General features: G+C 46.3%; 2 protein-coding genes and 1 non-coding gene across 7 annotated transcripts in view; 1 reads left to right on the forward strand and 2 right to left on the reverse strand.

Annotated features, from left to right (window-relative positions):
- Positions 1-1,046: 1,046 nt before the first annotated feature.
- On the reverse strand, positions 1,047-1,153 carry LOC123836600 (U6 spliceosomal RNA). Its single transcript, XR_006789003.1, has one exon. It is a non-coding gene; the product is annotated as a U6 spliceosomal RNA (small nuclear RNA).
- Positions 1,154-3,763: 2,610 nt separating this feature from the next.
- On the forward strand, positions 3,764-18,271 carry KIAA1191 (KIAA1191 ortholog). 3 transcript variants are annotated; one of them, XM_045900827.2, is made up of 9 exons: positions 3,764-3,981; positions 5,049-5,157; positions 5,418-5,504; positions 8,356-8,534; positions 11,839-11,965; positions 14,027-14,151; positions 16,028-16,134; positions 16,327-16,469; positions 16,589-18,271. In XM_045900827.2, exons 3-9 carry the CDS (start codon positions 5,477-5,479, stop codon positions 16,795-16,797), a joined length of 918 nt encoding a protein of 305 aa, XP_045756783.1. In that variant the 5' UTR covers positions 3,764-3,981; positions 5,049-5,157; positions 5,418-5,476; the 3' UTR covers positions 16,798-18,271. The 3 variants fall into 3 exon arrangements, with proteins under 3 accessions (XP_045756783.1, XP_045756792.1, XP_045756812.1); XM_045900836.2 differs by lacking the exon at positions 5,418-5,504 and having other exon boundaries at positions 3,769-3,981; XM_045900856.2 differs by lacking the exons at positions 5,418-5,504; positions 8,356-8,534 and having other exon boundaries at positions 3,769-3,981.
- The window catches only part of SIMC1 (SUMO interacting motifs containing 1), a 91,765-nt gene continuing 90,186 nt past the window's right edge, over positions 17,640-19,218 (reverse strand). For all 3 annotated transcript variants that reach the window (XM_045900877.3, XM_064596546.1, XM_064596547.1), the window contains one exon: positions 17,640-19,204. In XM_045900877.3, coding sequence (XP_045756833.1) covers positions 18,942-19,204 — 263 coding nt within the window. In that variant the 3' untranslated portion in view covers positions 17,640-18,941. The remainder of the gene's footprint in view (positions 19,205-19,218) is intronic.

Raw genomic sequence — 19,218 nt, forward strand, 5'->3', positions numbered from 1 at the left:
TTTGGAGGCAATGATTTTACTTTTAGCACTCAGATTTTTTTATAGGTCCCTGAAAAGCTCCTAGGCCTTAGGTGGTTTATTGAATGCCAGGTGCCCCTTCCTGCCCCTCAGGGCTCTTAACCCCTCCCTCACTCACATCTTCCACACCTCCATCTCTGCTTGATTCTTCCCAACTGCATTTAGATGCACTGATTTCTGCCATCCAGATAAACCATTCTAGCCTAACCAAACCTAGCCTAGCAAAATCACACCAGGGCCCATTGCAACTAACCTTTCTAACTGTCCCCTCCCTTTGTCACCAAAGGCTGACATCAGAGTCGTTTACACTATATCTACTTTGAGATGGTCCCTTACCTGCTTGGCTTTCAGGGCAAAGACCGAACTCTGTACCTTGGCCTGTAAAGCCCAACCAAATGGGGGCTCTGCCAACCTCAAAGACCCCACCCCCAGCTCTACTTCCTCGCAATTCTTCAGACACGAGCTTTCTCCTACCTTTGGGTCTTTGCTCTTACCTTCGTGCCCCACTCGGAGCACCCTCTCCCACCTACTTATTTGCTGCTATAACTTTTACTTCTCTGGGCAGCCTCCCCTGACCTTCCAGAGTCAGTCCTTCTATTACATAGCACCTGGTGCTATTGCTTCATGACATTTGATATGTAGTTATTCATAATCAGTCATTGTTTCCTCATGTTAGTTTGCTAGAGTTGCCATAAAAAGCAGCATAGACTGGGTGGTTTAAACAGCAGAAATATATTTTCTCACAGTTCTGGAGGCTAGAAGTCTAAGATCAAGATGGTGGTAGGTTTGGTTTCTTTTGAGTCCTCTCTCAGGCTTGCAGTTAATTGCCTTCTCACTGTGTCCTCACATGGCCTTTCATCTATGTGTGTGTGCAACCCTGGGGTTTCTTCCTCTCCTTACAAGGACACCAGCCTTATTTTAATGTAATTATCCTTTAAAGACTTTATCTCCAAGTACTGTTCTGTTCTGAGTCACTGGGGTTTGGGACTTCAACATACGACTTTTGGGAGGGCACAATTCAGCTCATAACTATCAGGGACTGTGTCCTCCTTCCCAATGTATCCCTTGTGCAAGGGCCATACTAATCTCTCCTGTATCATTCCAATTTTAATATATGTGCTGCCGAAGCGAGCACATCCTCCCCAGTGTATCCCAAGCCCTGAGCATCATGCCAAGACACAAGAACACATGTTCTATTTAATTAACTTCCCCAAGACTAACTGTGTGACATTGGCCTGGTTCCTTCTATTCTCTGTACCTAGTTGTGCCACCTGTAATATCAGGCTGGAGAAGCTGGTCTCTAAGGACCATCGGACAGTTGACCCAACCTCCTTTAATTATCTCTTCAGTGAAATCTTTCCCCCTCACCACTAGAGGGAGATGTTACTTCTAGTTTTTTTCTCTGCGGGACTGTGCCTTAACTCTCTTGTCCCTGGGACATTAAAAGTGGAGGAGCTGAGGCCAAGGACAGCCTGCAGCCAAACTATCAGCAGGGCATTCAGCCCTGGGCTTGAATTTCAACTCTGCCTTTTCCTGGCTGAGGTATCTTTGCCAGGGTCCCCTTGAGAGTGTTAGTTTTCTCTGCTGCTGAGTGGGCAATGAGAATGCCTCATCCATGATGCTATGTGGGGCAGGCTTCCAGATTGAACTCCCAGTCTAGAAACCCCAGAAATGCAAATGCCCCACTTGCTCCCTTCTCAGTAAACAAGTTCCTGTCTGCTGATGTGTCACTGAGAATGTTGGCAAGTCTGTCTAAGGAGTGGGCCTTTCTGACGGCTTGGACTGGCCAGAGAGGGCAGATGTCCAGAGAAAGGCAGGCAGGCAGGCAGGCAGGCAGGCAGAATTCCGTCCTGCTGCCTGCCTCCTCCCCCACGAAGTAGGAATGTAGGATGCTTTGGGGCATCCACGGTGGATGCAAGAGAGATCCTGGTCAATTCCAATTTTTAAGGCTCCAAATTTGTTAAAGTATGAAATGCCTAAGTTAAGTGCAAAAAGGCAATTCGGAGACAAAAGCACTTAGAATATTAGTTTCATAGTAAGTGTATGTTATAAACGTACATTAAAAGGCAACCAGATTCGGTCACATACAGGGACCCTTGACTATTGTCTGCCCCTCAACACTTAACCATACAGTCAGACCTCAAGCACCAACTTCCCAATGATGCTGCCACCCCTGGGGAAATAAAGTGGCTGTGCATAGAACTGGAAGCAGGCTTGGCTATGAACCAAAACTAGAGTCAGAAAAAAGCACAAGGAAAAAAAGCTACAAGAAATCCGCCCCAGAAGCTGCAAAAGATGGCCTGAGTTCAAACAGCTCAAAACGTACCCTTCTTGGGCCTTGTGGATTCAGTTATGACTGAATTCTCGGCTATGCAACCAGACCCTTTCAAAAAGTGGTTTACTTGCAAAGAAGTCTTCTAAGGGACACCAGGCTTTAAAATAATTTGCTCCTCAGTAAAAAATACAACACCCATTTAAAGGGGAAAACACCATAAGATCGTGAAGGTTAAAAGTTTAGTCTGTTTTTTGTGGGAAACGGCAATTTTCTTACATGATGATGATCAACATATGCCATAAGTTCAGAAATTTGTACTATTAAAGTCAGGGATAAAGTTGTTTTAGTCAGAGAGTCAGGAAAGACTTCAGTTTCATTTGGTGATAAAAACAAGCTGATGCTTATCATTTATATAAGGGTGCAAAGTCCTGTTTCTCCCCCTTGACTGAAATGTGCCGCGTAGCCTATCCTTTTGTGGAGGAGGGCAAGGTGTCAGCGAGGGGGTGGGAGGAACAGAGGCAGACGGACAAGCAGACTCTGTGCTCATAGCAGAGCAGATATGAGGCTCCATCCCACAACCCTGAGATTAGGACCTGATCCAAATCCAGACTTGGCTGCTTAACCCACTGAGCCACGCAAGCGCCCCCAAAGTAACACTTTTAACACACACAAAAATCACACCGCAGTGTAATTGTGCTTTTCATAAGCTAATTCTAGAATTCATAAAAGACATGAATTCATGGCGCGCTCAAGCACCGTGGGTTGGTAATGGCACACAAAGTTTAAAGTTGCAGGAGTGAAGCCTGTGGGGCCTGCCAGTAGGCCCAGCACATGTCACATGCAGAATCTAAATGTGAGATCAGTCCTCAGAGGCCCCCTGAGATGAGCCTTGATGGCAAGCTTTGGACGTGGGGTAGAAACGGGGATAGATTTCTTTTTTCATCTTCTTTTACTTCCTCAACTTTGCTGTTTTGTCATATTTGTAAACCCCTTAGGGGCAAAAAAAAAAAAAAAAGAAGTGTTCCTTCAGAATGTGACATTTGAGCAGGCACTTTTCCAAGTGTCACTTTCCTTAGTGTGAAAGGGAAATTATATTAGGACCGAGGGGAGAGCAGGTGCTCCTCGGTTGTGCTGTTAGTATGAACCCTGCCTAACCCAGCTGTTTCTGGAAGGGGGTGCCTGCTCACTTCACCTCTTATTAGTCAAGTGATTTCTCATCTCTCTGGGCCCCAACTTCCCCTCCGCGAAACGAGTTTGAGGGTGTCACTTTGCAGTGCTGTCTCCATCTTCCTCAGCCTGTCACAGACCAAGGCACAGGATGGTGGTAAAGGGGAGCTTTTCCTCAGGGAGATGGCTGGTTCTACACTCGGGACTGTGGTCCCCCAACTCACCCTGCGCGTAAAGTCCTGGAGCCTTCCCGACCTTGGACTACAGCTCCCAGCATGCCCCGAGGGCCTCTCGGGCCAAGTCTCGCGTGCTGTGACGAGACCTCGGAAGGCTTTGCGGGAAGGCTGCCGGCCGACCCGGCGGCCAGTGTTCCCTCGTTGGTACCTGGGGCCTTAGGTGTCGCCACGGGCATAACGCCGCTCACATCATGGCTTGGGTCCCTACTGCGCCACGGCGTCTCGTGAGACGTGGGTCCTCAGAGCCTCTTTAGTGCTGGAGCTCGGGCGGGGGCGGAAGAACAGGTAACAGACGGACCGGGCCTGGACCTCCTTGGGGCTGCGTCCTTCGCGCATCCGAAGGGGCGCGCCTCTGGCCCCTCCACCAAGGCGCTGACCCGGGGCCTCTCGGTCCCTCTCCCTTCTCCCCTCCTCAGGCGCAGAGCTCGGCCCGACCGCGCCTTGCCTCTCTTGCCCCACCATCTGGAGTCTCCCAGTGGGACTTCTCTCTGATGGTCCCTCTGCGTCCCCCGCACCGGGCCTCGCCTCGGCTTCCTCAGACTGGCCTAGGCCGTGACCCTCGTTCCTCGCCCTCACCCCCACGCCTCCGCCTTGCCCGGCCCTCGGAGGACCTTCGGCTTGTGCCCGGCCCCGGCCTTAATCTCCTTTTTCTTAGTCTCGCGGGGCGGGAGGGGTTGGGTCAGACCTGGCCTTTCAAATCCTGGTGGCTTTGTTCCGTATCCTGTGAAGGAGCTGCGTGAGCTCTGCGGGGGGAGTGGGAACAGGGAAAGGGAAGGGGAAGTGGAAAGGATGTATGTGGGTCTGAATGCTTCCTGGACCCGGAGGATGGCTGAACTTTGGTTTCTTCGATGCTCTTTAATGAAGAACTAACTAGTTTGTCCCCTGAACTTAATCAGGTAGAGGGGCAGTGTAGCAAGTTGAAAAGCAAATAACTTGGCCTTTTCGGGGTTTTGTTTTAATTCCCCTGAAAATGGGGGTGGAACTACCTGCCTTGCAGATCCGGCCACTTGTCTGTGACCTTGGACAACTCACATAAACACATCTCCTGATTTTTAGTTTCCTTCTTTTAAAATTTTAGGGGATAAATAATGTGGGCTTTGCAGAGTTGCTGCAGGGTTAAAATGCAAGATAAGTGTTGTATAAAACCCTTAGGAGTATTAGTGTTAGCAACAAAGAATGAGTTTACCCATTATGGTATATAGCCCGTTGCTGTTGGTTAAGTAAGTCCTAACTTACTTAAAAATGATGTGTATAATCACTCTTGCAAGGTTGTGGAGAATACATGAAGGTACAGGAAGGTGTTTGGCAGACTCTGAAGGGCTATACCAATGCTGGTTGTTTGTTATTCTTAGAACCTCTGAAATGGACTCTTCCCAAGCAGATTTGCTCATTTGCAGCAGCTGGACAATGTTCCTCATTAATACCTGTCTGTCAGCATAATCGTCACATCATCTCACTCGGGTAAGGTGACCTTTTCACCACATATAGTGTCTTTGTCACATCACAGGTGTTAAGATCAGCCACAGGTGAGACCTTTGACTTTCTCCTTAAAAAAATTTTTTTTTTAATTTCCGTTGGCATGTTTGTCACCCATTGGCTCTTTTATGTGTGCCTCAGCCTTGTAAACAAGCCATAAAACTCTGTGTGCCTGTCAGAAGAACAGCACTGGAGCTATTCTTTGGTGTTCACTGTAAGAAAATGCCCTTTGTTATTTTTATTAGGTGGCAGGGACTCAGCTCCGAATTCTATATAGAAAAAGCATCTGGATCCCAGTCTTTCAATGGCTTCGAGACAACCAGAAGTGCCTGGTAAACTTAATTCTTTTTGATAAAGTCTTGCTTTGCCCTTAGTGTTTTAAGCTAAACAGAAACCACTTTTCTTCTCAACCATATATTAATGGTTACTTTCTGCCACCAGGCAAGTATTTAAACTTAATAGATTGGCATCATTTAAATATTACCTTATTAACCACCCAGCCAGGGTATGAACCCAAACCCTAAATTGAAAGAGAACAGTCATTTCATACTTAAAGGTATGCCAAATTTGTCACTTTCCTACAGATATCAAATAAGAATTCAGAATAAGTTGTTTGGTTCTTGTAATATGTACCAAACGATTGTACTTATTCCCCTTTTTGGAGGGGATTGGGGGTGGGCAGAATGGAGGTCTGGGCAAAAAGGCACTGGCCTGATTTAAAGGTAGATTAAACTTGGGCGGTTAGGAAAATGCTCACAGCAACGTTTAATGAATCCTGGGCCTGTGTAGGGCAATACTTTCTGGGTTACTAAAGTCATTGATCCCTCCCAGGACTGTTTTAGTGGGAAGGGCCAGTGATTTTTAATCAAATCTGAATCACTCAGATTTTGATTCTCAGTCAGATAGTGCCTGTCTCTCAAGGTTGCTGTGAAGATTAAGAATAACATATGTGAAAATGTGAGTTAAAAGTTAGTGATGAATATATATTTACTGCACAGACAATTTTTTGGTCTCTCTCTGTAGGAGTATATTTCCTACAGAATTTTAGCTGACTTTATTATTTTTAGGAGGGCTATTGGGATGGCTGCTGGGAGGAGTCTTTAAGATTTTTTTTTTTTTTTTAAAGATTTTATTTATTCATTTGAGACACAGAGATACAGAGAGAGAGAGCATGAGCAGGGAGAGAGGCAGAGGGAGAAGGAGAAGCAGGCTCCCTGCTGAGCCAGGAGCCCGATGTGGGCTCGATCCCAGGGCCCTGGAATCATGACCTGAGCCAAAGGCAGATGCTTAACCATCTGAGCCACCCAGGCGCCCCTAAGATGTTTTGAAATTGTTCCAAATTAAGTGGATTAATAGAGGAGTTTCCCCCATGTCTCCTGATGTGTATCCATCTCTGGTCTCTAACATCATCAGTTTGTGTTTTAGTTTGTCTTCCACTGTTGCTGTGATTACCATAAACTCCCTGTAACCATCTGGGCCATAGGGTTGCGCCCATAAGGTTAAAGCTTTGTAGCGTGGGGAGCATGGAGTGTTGCATGTAAAGTGTGAACACTGGCTTAGATCTCTTATGCAGTCCCCACCTTGCTAGCTGGGTGTCACTTAAGACCTATGCCTCAGTTTCCTGAGCTAGAAAATGGGAAGAATATCTGCCTAATGAGGGTCAGGTAAGATGAGGGCTATAGCTGCCCAGCAAGGAAGGGTATTTGGTAATCATTATTTGCTTATATGTTTGTTTTAATTGAGAGAATACACATATCATAAAATTCCCATTTAAAGTGAACCATTTAGTGGTGTTTAGTATATTCACATGGTTGTACAGCCATCACCACCATCTAATTCCAGAACACTGCATCACCCCAAAAGGAAAACCTTGTACCCATTAGCAGTGACTCCTCCTCTGTCCCATCCCAGTCTCTGGCAACCACCAATTCTTTATTTCTGTGGATTTGTTAGTAATTATTAATAGTAATAAAAATGATAGCTGCTTGTTCTCCTTTCTGTTTAAATGAAGTGTCTTTGCTGGTTTGGGATTTATTGCCATTGAAGTTGATGTCTTAGAGAGTTACGATATAATTTTAAGCAGGAAAACATCCTGCTGAAGGCAGGATCTGGGCATCAGTTCTGCTGTGAAAGGATTAGCAGACAAACAAAATAAACTTTGCTCCCTGGTCTGGCAGAACTGAGAGTGCCCTTGAAATAGGGTGCCTGCGTCACAGTGGGCCATTCCACCAGTCCATTCCAGTGAACAGGAATGGCAGGATCGACTGGCAGTGTTCTATGAGTGGTTGTCAGCAATTTCTGTGATGGAAATTGGCTCTGCTGTTTAAGTCATACAGAGTGCTCGAAACTAGAGGTGACACTGGATAGCAAATTGTTTTAAATATTTCTTGTAATAGCACTGTTGGTTTTCTTTTGGTAAAGTTAGGTAGGAAGGCAGAAGATTTGCAGTTGAGCCCCAGCTGGCTACTTTCTTTCTTTCTTTTTTTTTTTTTTTTTTAAGATTTTTAAAAAATTTATTTATTTAACAAAGATAGAGAGAGAGCATAAGTAGGCAGAGCTGCAGACAGAGGGCGAGGGAGAAGCGGGCTCTCTGCTGAGCAGGGAGCCCGATGTGGGGCTCGATCCCAGGACCCTGGCAGCATGACCCGAGCCGAAGGCAGTCGTTTAACCGACTGAGCCACCCAGGCGCCCCTCCAGCTGGCTACTTTCTGTATGAGCTTTGGCAAATCACTTTACCTCTAGGCCTTAGTTTCCTTATCTATAAAACGGGAGCAAGAACTTCATATCTTCAGTCCTGCATGAGTTGAGAGCCGTGGCATTGCTGTGGGGTAGCTTCTGTGGCATAAAGAACATAGCTTTGAAATCAGATAGGTTTGGATTTGGATTCTAAACTGTACTTTGAAGTTGTATGAGCTTGCTCAAGTAAATTTAAATTGAACTTTGTTTTTTCTACTCCATAAAAGTGGATTAGGGCTTCTGAATGGGTAAAATGGAGAATTCAAAGTGTAAGGTGTAAAGAAAGGACTTAGTACTATTATTTTTCCTTGAGTGGATTAGCTATTCCAGAACGAGCTGTTGCTCTGTCCCAGAATAAGAGTGAGAGCTTTCCTGTCTAGAGATGAATTTAAAGATACTAGCATGTTCCACTGCTGAACCCATCCTGACAGGTATCTCTGTTCTTAGCTCTTGAGCCTAGTGGGCCTCTAGGCAAGATGTCCCTGCCCATCGGGATGTACCGCCGGGCATTCAGCTATGATGATGCCCTCGAGGACCCTACACCCATGACTCCTCCTCCATCGGACATGGGCAGCATCCCCTGGAAGCCAGTGATTCCAGAGCGCAAGTATCAGCACCTCGCCAAGGTATCTGACTCCACTGACTGCTTCTGGCAAGCCCAACCTCTTCGTTTTCCTTCCTCTGCTCCAGAAGCCTTCAGTGGCTCCTGGCCCCATAGAATTGGGCAGTCACCAATCCTTGCATGTTTTCAGTGCCTCAGCTGGAGTTGGTGGACCTTTTTTTCCTTGTGAATTCAAACTAGAATGGCTATGTCTTTTTTTTTTTTTTTTTTTTTAAGATTTTACTTATTTATGTGAGAGAGAGAGAATGAGAGAGAGAGCATGAGAGCAGGGATGCTCAGAGGGAGAAGCAGACTCTCTGCTGAGCAGGGAGCCCGATGTGGGACTCGATCCTGGGACTCCAGGATCATGACCTGAGCTGAAGGCAGTCGCTTAACCAACTGAGCCACCCAGGCGCCCTCCTTTTTTTTTTTTTTAAGATTTTATTTATTTGACAGAGAGATAGAGAGAGAGAGCACAAGTAGGCAGAGCAGAGGGAGAGGGAGAAGCAGGCTCTCCGCTGAGCAGGGAACCTGATGCGAGGCTCGACCCCAGGACCCTGGGATCATGACCTGAGCTGAAGGCAGCTACTTAACCGACTGAGCCACCCAGGCGCCCCAGAGAATGGCTATGTCTTCTACCTGAGACTCTTCTGTGTCATCCCCCTGCCCCGTGATCCAACCATGCGAATTATTTAAGATTTCATGCACTTACTGAGGATCTTACGCCTCTAAGTCTTTGTGTCACACTGCTCATTGCCTGGAATGTTTATAGTCCGCATCCTGTTCTCTCACCCCTCTTCCCACTCCAGCTGCCTGATAAATGGTATCTTTTTAAGTCTTAGCTCAGACATCTCTTCTGTGAGGATTTTCCTCCATCCTCTCGATAAGACTACTACCTTTCCCTTTGAGCTCTCCCCTGTATCACGGACCCCTGTCATAATCCCTATGTTATTTTATCACTTCCCATTAGCTTTTTGAGGTCAGGGGCCATGGCCAATTTTGTACTCCCATCTGCAGTATCTAGCAGAGGACCTGGCATAAAGTAGATCCCCCCCAAAAATGTTCATTGGGTGATTGGGGGAAAAATTGGCTCTTTTTTGAACACATGCTGTGCTTTTCCTCATGCTGTTCTTCCTGCCTCAGATGCCTCTTCCCACTGCCATCCTCTGTAAAAGCTTCTCTTTCGGGCGCCTCTTTCCTAAGGCCCACCTGACAGACAGACACAGACAGGCGCGCGCGCACACACACACACACACACACACACACACAGACACCCTAGTTGCACCTTGATCTGCTCTCCAGCCCTTTTGTGCAGTTTGGCTTCATAGGTTCTCACATGCTTGGAGCAGACATGCTTCCTGACTGCAGGGGCTGTGTCTCCCTCGCCTCTGACTCTCCAGCTGCCGAGCATGCCCAAATAAACTAGGCCTGCCAAATTTGGGTGAGGCCATTTAACCTGCAGCTAGTTTCACTGAACTTGAGCCCTGTGACAGCCCAGGGTGGGGCAGGAAGTGCACTGCAAGCAGCTGCTGAAGCCGACCTGGGTGTGAATCCCCTAAGGGACTATGTACTAGCAATGACCTTGGGAACACTGCTTCACTCCTGAGTCCCAGTGTCTCCCATCTGAGAGATGAGAATATTTTATATCATGGAGGTGTTGTGGGGATTACATAGAAGAGCATTAAAAGACTTGACACATTGGGTGTGTAGCTGATAGTGTGACTCCTGGCTCCTTGCTTAACTTTCACTTGGTAGAACTATATTTATTCCTTCCTTTCCAGTGAGGGCCCCCCTCCCCTGCCATGAAGCCCTCAAATAGGGAGCTGCTTTTATGAAAGCATCCCCTACAGCTCTGGGCGGGGGCAGTTCCCTGGGTCAGTTATCTACTGAAATCTGACCCAGTCATTTGTTGAAGAGAAAACATTTAGTGTAGAAAGTACAGGCAGTGCTAGGGAGAAAGGGCCCAGCAGCCTGGCTCTGAGGCCAGAGCAGCGGATTCCAGGGACAAAGGCAGAAAACAAGCATGGCTTCTTTTTTTCAAAGATTTTATTTATTTGGGGCCGGGGGGCGGGGTGGGGTGCGGCTCAAGTGGGGGGAGGGGCAGAGGGAGAGCGTCTTTCAAGCAGACTCAGTGCTGATGGAGCTCGACTTGGGGTTCGATCTCACGACCCTGAGATCATGACCTGAGCCAAAACCAGGAGTCGGATGACTCGGCCACCCCGGCGCCCCCAGCATGGCTTCTGATCGTGCTTTGAAGGGGCACACCCATTTCATTGGAAAGGCTGCTGCTTACTCCACTGGGCAGGGGACGGGCTTCCAGTTTTCTTGCGCGCCCCAGCTGGAGCAGTTGACAGTCTGGGGCAGCTGCTCTCTCAAAGGAAAGCTTGGCTTGACTCACTGCACGCATTCTCTCGTTTGTCCTATCGGTGTCCAAACCGTCAGCCACGCTCCAAGTAAGAAAACAGAGATCCCTTTTACTGGAGCAGGGTTACAGCTAAAAGATGTAAATCCTGTTTTGTAACAGGGATGCGGCATTTCAGTACTTTCTTCTGCTGTCCTCCTTTTGGACCATCTTTCTCCTCGGTTCCTTTGTAGAAGCAGAGAACAGAATGAACACAGTTCTCTTCTCCCTGCTGCTCCTGAGCATGGTGTCTGGTGTTTAGATTACAGAAGGTGCTAGGTTTTAGCTCTCTCGTGTGAGAGATTGGAAGCTACTTAGATTTTTTTTTTTTTTTTTTTTAAGACCATCATTTGAACCTGCAGAGTCATGGGCATCACAGTGTGGTCTTGGGCACTGGCAGCATTAGCATCACCTGGGAATTTGCTAGAAACGTGACTTCTTGAGCCGCCAACCCCCTGGCCCGCCCAGATCAGCTCTGGGGTGCGTCCAGCCATCTGTTTAACAAGTCCTCCTGTGGGATTTTGATGCTCAGCAAAGTTCGAGAACCACTGAACAAATGCAGTGATGAAGCAAAAGCCAGCATAGTGCCTAGTACATGGTTGGGGCTTAGTAATAAGTGTTTCTTCTGCATTCCTAGGGACACAATAGTATGGGATATTGGACAGACAGGGGCTGGGAAGGTAGTAGACCTCAGTGTTTCAAATTCTGGCTTTCCCACTTTTACAAATTCACACTATGCATGTAATGTCTTTGTGTGTTGTCACTATGGATAATACCTATGTAATTGGGTGGAGACAACCAGCCCGCTTTCACATATTTCCTTACGTATCAGATGAAAGGTATTTCAGTAACTTCTCCCCCAAAGGAGTAAATCTGGTTATGTGACTCCCCTGCCCTGCTCAAGCGCCCTCTTACCTTTCTTGAACAGACGGAGGAAGGGGAGGCCAGTGTCTCCTCCCCTGCCATGACCCTGTCATCGGCCACTGACAGTGTGGACAAAGCCCCTGTGGTGAAGGCTAAAGCGACTCATGTCATCATGAATTCTCTGATCACAAGTAAGCACTTTGCATCCTCAGGATAGAATGCGGTAGGGGTGGGAAAGGTTTGGGCTTCCTGCAAGCTGGCTGTGCGGGATTCTGCAGCCTCCCGTGCCTTAGCATGGCATGGCCTGACTGCCTGGCACTTGTCCGCGTGGTTGCTGACGCCCCGGTGTCGAGGATCCGTTTAGGTGGAAGATTTGCCAAATATGAAGCATCTCAGTTAATTTAGGTTCGCTCCTGCTGCTTTGTTGACGACAGTCTTATTTTCCCATATGTGTCAGTGTGGCATCGGGCAGTTGACTTAACTCTTGAGACTGTTTCCCTGTCCATGAAATGAGGAATCTGGCTGGTAGGCTGAGGGGAGGTTTAGATGGCCCCAGTGCTCGGTGGCTGGGAGCCGCTGCTGTGACTGTCTCAGGCTCTCCTGGAGAAGGTGACACACCGAGGCATCTCCCACCTGCCCTGCACTTCTTCTTCTTTTTCTTCTTCTTTTTTTTTTAAATTGAAACGCTCAAAGTTGTTTCTCTTCCTGGACCTGAGGCTAGTTTGGTGTCTCAAGCATCTTTAGCTTTCAGAATGTGGTTTGCGGTTCTAATGAGACCAGAAAACGAGAGGTTGCTTTTCTTTTTCTTTTTTTTCTTCTCTTTTAAAACCTTGTAACAAGGTAAATGAGCTTGTCGGGTCTGGAGGGCCCTTCTGGATGCTGTGGGGAGTTCACCACCTATTAGATACAGAGCTCTGCAGAGCACAGAGAGGTTCTTTGGTTGGCTCAGTTTTGAAGTCGGAAGCTCTTGTTTATCTGCTCCGGGAGGGCATCAGCCTGTCTTGGGCAGTTCCTGGAAAATTCACCTAAGAACCAAAAGTCCAAACTCTTACTCGGACTCTGTTTTTATTCACACATAAAGGCACCGTTTGAATCAGCAAATACCGCTTGTAGTTTGCCAGCTTGAGAACATACTGTGGCGGTGTTCGAGAGCTTAGCAGTGCTCTTTTAGCCCAGCATTAACTTCTCCATGGAGAAGACTGCTCATCAGCAGTATGGAATGTTGTAACAGCCCCAGTGTGCCGTGTCACTCACATCCTTAGCTGGTCTAGTCACTTCCACTTTTAAGCATATTTTTATATAATCACAGGTAGAGCAGACGTACCGTTCTATTTTTCTTAACTGATACTGCCATGAACTTTGTTGCTCTAGTCTTAAATTAAACAAACAAACAATAACTGCATTTAAAATCCTGGTATTCAGTAAATCCCGCTTTTTACATTTTCAGGTAGGCTACCTGGGAAGACTGGAAAACATCTTTATGCATTTTTTTTCTTTGCTTCTATTTCTAATGATAATAAAATCGTTCCTTAGAAGGGGAATGACTAAGTCATCAAGGACATCTGGTGTCTAGGCTTTTGGTCCACAGCTGCCACATTCCTGGATGAAGGGGAGTAGTATGTAGTGGGGGTGCAGTTGAAGCTGTCAGTTATTCCACGGTATAACTGACTTACTGAGGAGATGTCAGGTCAGACGGACCTACCACTGAGTTCGGCCCGTCTGTTATGCCAGGCACCGTGCCGGCAGATCTCATACATGGGCAACGTGGGGTCTGTAGGCCTTGGCTAGTTCAAGGCATGGTCTCTGTGGCTTGGGTCTAATTGGTATGTTGGTGCCGTCCAGCCTAGAAGTGGCCTGTTTCTCTTTGGTGGAAGTCTGTGCATGGATGACGAGGGTGGTGAGTCTGTCTGAGGAAGCTTTACGCTTGGAGAACTTGCACTTTTCTGAATGTCAGCCGCCTCCTCCATGTTGCGTTTCGAAATACAAAAAAAAATGTTCCCTGGAGGTTATCCGACACTCCCTTTGGGAGTAACCTATTCTTAGCTCGGTGTGAGGGAAGGCTTCCTTCTCGTTAGAGACCTTTCGTATGAGGTTCAGCATTACTGCTGTGGTGCTTGTCTGGGGGACCCCTCTTCCTCAGATGGTCAGTGTGGTCTCTTGCGTCTGGGGAGGAGAGTGGATGTCCGTGTTGAACCCCCCAGTTTGCGGGGGGAGAGGGGGGCGGGCATGACTGTCATCTCCTCTGTTCCCAGAACAGACCCAGGAGAGCATTCAGCGTTTTGAGCAGCAGGCAGGGCTGAGCGATGCTGGCTACACACCCCACAAGGGCCTTACCACCGAGGAGACCAAGTACCTTCGAGTGGCAGAAGCGCTCCACGTAAGCTTGTTTCTTAGGAACTTTAAAAAAGCCCTCTCCATTCATAGCTTGAGATGTGGCTGTGGCTTAGACGTTACCGGCTCATTTAGCTGGGCGTCGTGGAGAGCAGTGGAAAGAACCGGGCGAGCAGTTCAGTGCTGGGTAGTCCCACCCTGGTGGCGCTTTCTGGTTGAAAGCTCCAGAGCTGTTAGCCTGGCGGTTTCTGCTTATCCGTCTATAAAGTGGGGGTATCCGCCTTGTTTCTTTATGGTTAGGAGGAGCAGCTGAGACTCTGAGCTTACACATGTGATGTGTGTGAGCACGTTATGAACAACGAAGCAGGTACTCTGTGTACCAGAGTGACCGACTTTGAGGGAGAGGAGAATTGGGCAGTCTTAACAGAGGTAACACTTCAGCAGGAAAGGAACATCGTGCTCTGTGTTTCCTTTTTGCAAAATTAAAATCAAATGTAGAATTGAAATGTTTCTGCCTTTTCATTTCTAAAATGGTAACCGAGTGAAGAATAATTTTTGATAAGGTTAATGATGACTGAACAGTCGTATGAATGAGTTTCAAGGGATTTTCTGTCGGGGAATACCAGTTGGTACTTAATAGTGCCTTATGACCTATGAGGCACTTGTGTTCACTTAATCTTTGTACTAATCCTTGGAGGGAGATACTATTTTTCTATGTCTTATAAATGCAGAGACAGGTCCAAGGTTGTATAGTTAACCAGTCACAGTACTAGAACTCAAGTCTCCTGATTCCCTATTTCCTGGTGGTTTTTTCCCTCCATATTCGAAAGTTGTCTGAGAATCTGGCTCCTGAAGGGGCTCACGAGGGGGATCATGATACACAATATATAGAAGGATATACAGTAATATAGATCTGGTGGCCCGTGGGCAAGGATATGAGACATTGTGGATTGTTTGCAATTCACATGATTCTTTGCATTCTAAGTGTAAAAACCACTGCTGTAGGGGATCAAGGTTGGGTTGGTGACCAGCTTAATCTCTCAGACAAGACAGATACTTCCGGAGAGGGGCACTGTCAGTCTTTGAGAACTTCCCAGGATAGGTGTGAGTCAGAATTCCTCAATTGAGCAGTTCACTCTGTAGAATGGTAGAGTTGACTTTGGCCCATTTTCTGCATCTTGGCCACATGAGTAGAACTTGAGGATGGCTGAAATGCCAGCTTACATAAATTGATACGGTGAGTGAGAACATTTAGACATGCTCATTTGTTTGTAATGTAGCTTGGGCTCACTAGACATGGAGCACAGAGACAGTGGAGGGGCCCTGACCTAGAAGAACTGAGAAGTAGACTTGTCTCTCCCTTCCTAGACAGCTAGTCTATATGTTAGAGGTGTGTTTACAATGCCCAGGGCACCCAGAGTGACTGGCCGTGGGAGGGAAAAGGGAGAGAAGGGGACAGGTGCCACAGAGAAAGCATTTAGCTGGAGAGGAATAACATGCCTGAGTCTTGGCTTTGAGACACTGGGAAGGGCAGGGCTTGTAGCTGGTGGGAGAAGCAGCCTAAGAGTTCAAGGCCCTACTTAAAAGGCCTACAAGGCCTCCAGCTTGAGTTCTGGTTCTTCCGCTTACTGGGCAAATAAGTGGGAAAATTACTTCTCCAAAAGTAAAAGCTCTAGTGTGGTATTTAGCGCAGAGCTGTTTGAGATATGTTGTAGAATGAATAGATTTTCTTAAAGAGGGGAATTTTGTCTAGTACGGCAAAATCAAAAGAGTATCTGTTCTATAATCCAAAATTATTCTACCTACTAATGTGTTTCCTTTTGCCTGGTGTTAAAGTGTGAATCAAGTTATTTATACCCAGACTAGCTATTTTATATTTGCTCTCATTTTAAAGAAGTTTCTTTTCTTACCCATCTGAACAGAAACTAAAGCTACAGAGTGGAGAGATAACTAGAGAAGAGAAGCAGCCGGCCTCAGCCCAGTCCACCCCAAGCAGCAGCCCCCACTCCTCCCCTAAGCAAAAGTCCAGGTGAGCCCTTCCGGTGAGCCTGCCGAGCTGCAGTGTGCTTCTAGAAAAGCTAGTGCTGCATACAGAATTGGAGTTTAAGCCTGTGGTTTCAGAGGGAGAAGGGGGAGTTGGCAGTTCCAGTCTCTTGGCATGAGATACTTCTAGAGGCATAGGAAGGGGATATAAGGATATGCTTTATTCTTTCCCTTCCAGAGGCTGGTTCACTTCTGGTCCTTCCACAGCCTTGCCTGGCCCAAATCCTGGCACCATGGATTCTGCCAGTGGGGACAAGGACAGAAACTTGGCAGATAAATGGAGCCTCTTTGGACCAAGATCCCTCCAGAAGTCTGATTCAGGTAAGACTGCTCCTTCAAAAAAAAACAAAAAACAAACCCATGTGGGTGGCATTTTACCATGTATATTGGGGGCTGCCTACTAATTTTGAAATAATTTGCTTTTTGGTTTACTTCTGTAGGAGGTTTTGCCACCCAGGCTTACAGAGGAGCCGAGAAGCCTTCTCCGATGGAACTGATCCGTGTTCAGGCCACCCGAATGGCTGAAGATCCAGCAACCTTCAAGCCACCCAAGATGGACATCCCAGTGATGGAAGGGAAGAAACCACCACCAAGGACCCATAATCTCAAACCCCGTGACTTAAATGTGCTCACACCCACTGGCTTCTAGAGCTCTTTGTATTCCAGGGGCTCTGGATAGAGGGTGTCTTGTACCCAACTCCCCTTTTACCTTGGCTTTGACATAGGAAAGGTTTTTTTTTTTTTTTTTTTTTAAACTTCTTAAACTGAGGCTAGAGCTGGAGATGTAATTGGTTTTCGAGAAATGTTAGTGCAAAGCTTGTCCTTGTGTGGAAGAAGCCATTTTGTATGGTTTAGTTTAAATAATCCCAGCAGTGATGTATGGGGGACCTCCTTATTCATTTTGTATCATTTACGTTAGACAAGATCTTTGATCATTGCTTACCAAGTAAATAATGTTTGTGTTGTTCCAGAACTGAGGCTTCGTGATTTCTTTACCACTATAAACATGTGTATGGACAAATCATGGAGTAGAGGTGTGCCCAACTAGTTGAGACTTTGACCCTCTTGACTCTGCACTTCTGTGTGCTCCAGTCTTGTCAGCTGGGGGACCTGAGATCTGTTTGGCAGCCAGACTTGGCAGGGATCCCCCCTTCCTGTGCTGAGACTGGAGTGTCCTTGTGTTTGGTAGGCCTTACAGGTCACTTCGTCCTGCAGCCAGCTGTGTCTTACCAGAGCACCTCTGGCCAGTGCTGTTGGAGGGATGCTTCGCTTTTATGTGTCACGGAACAAACACTAGCCTTGCATATCCTATTTTGCACTTTTAAAATGAAATTGATTTACCTCCAATTTGGTTGAAAACTTCCTACGGGAGAAAATTCAGTCCACTGGTTTGGTATAGATAAATGGATGTTAAACTTTTTTCAAGTACAGAAGGTGGTACCTACATTTAGATGGTAGTCTTGAGGTTCATGTGAAACTAGCGTTACCCTATTTTGATTTTTTTTTTTCTCTTTTGATTTTCTTGTTCAGGCCAGGCATAAGACTTTTTTTTTTTCTGGGAAGTGGAAGAATTTAAAATTTTTCTACATGAAATCATTGCTCCCCAGAAAGAGCTGCATACTTTTATAAATATATGTTCCTGAGGAAAGGAACTAAGGAAGCCACTTTATTTCTCCTCACCATGAATGTGTTCAGTCATTGTCTTAAAAAACTGTCTCAAATTCCCACTGTTTTTTTGTTTTGGATACTATCACGTCTACATAAGGAGCTGAGCTGACTTTTCCGGCAAGAAGTCCTGGAGTCTCGGGCGCCTGGGTGGCTCAGTTGGTTAAGCGACTGCCTTCGGCTCAGGTCACAATCCTGGAGTCCCGGGATCGAGTCCCGCATCGGGCTTCCTGCTCAGCAGGGAGTCTGCTTCTCCCTCTGACCCTCCTCCCTCTCGTGCTCTCTGTCTCTCATTCTCTCTGTCTCAAATAAATAAATAAAATCTTTAAAAAAAAAAAAAAAAAAAAAAGAAGTCCTGGAGTCTAAAATGATCAGAATAATTAATTTATTTGTGTCTTCTGTTATGCTTGTATCTCTTATTTGTTTTGACAATAAACTTCTTAAACTGCTTTCTCAAATGTGGATAGCCTTTGTGTGTGTGTGTGTGTGTGTGTGTGTATTTAAGAGTTGTTCTTACATTCTGCCTACTCACGGTCATAGAACCTAAGCATGGTAAACTTGGTATTTTGAAAAACCATTGCCTTTTTATTGTATCCTTTTAACATCAAATTATTTGTAACACACTCAATCTTTTTGTTTCTACCCCCCACCCCCATTACATTAGATCTTAACGGACTGGCCACAAAGTCAAATTCATCGGCAATATAACAGCTGTGATATAGGATGTTTGTGATCCATCGGGGAGAAATGAGTATATCTTTCTCTTCTGAAACAGGTCGTCAGTACCTTGAATGACATACATCGATGTCCAGAATTTGTTCAGAGGGCTTAATGGAAATGTTAAACATATAGTGCATATAGTATTACCTGTTTCAAAAAAAGTATAGATAAATAATTTATTAAAAAATATATACACCTTGTATATTTAAGCCGTATTTGAGAACAGGCTAGGATAGAATATCAAAAAAAGATATTTACTAAAGAGTTAGAAAGTCATTATAACCTACAGATAAATAAGATAGGTTTGGTCCTGTAAGATTTTTAACTACTTCAGATACTTTCAGAACTTCCAAGTAGTTGGAGATAGAGTTCAGGAGGTATTCTTGGTGTTCAGTGCTTAGAAGGACCTCAGGGGCTGCTCCAGTTCTTCGGAGAAGGCTCTGCGTCAGGGTTCAAGTCCGCGGCATAGATGAGCAGGAGCTTCAACAAGTGCACTTTGTCTTGGAGCTGGGGCGCCAGCGGCTCCCCCAGGATCTGGGTCAGGCGGCTGCGGAAGGCCTCAATCTGCCTCTCCACATCCAGTGCTGTGATGTCATCCCCTTGCTGGGGCTTGGGCTTAATCCTCTTGATGATTAAGTCTTTCCGATCAATCACTGAACTCCGCAAGTGCTCTGCAAGAGGGAAA

The sequence above is a fragment of the Mirounga angustirostris genome, unplaced genomic scaffold (genome assembly GCF_029215605.1).
Source record: "Mirounga angustirostris isolate CCGP_5_RB_7025 unplaced genomic scaffold, mMirAng1.0.hap1 SCAF_7, whole genome shotgun sequence".
In the NCBI taxonomy this organism is placed as follows: domain Eukaryota; kingdom Metazoa; phylum Chordata; class Mammalia; order Carnivora; family Phocidae; genus Mirounga; species Mirounga angustirostris.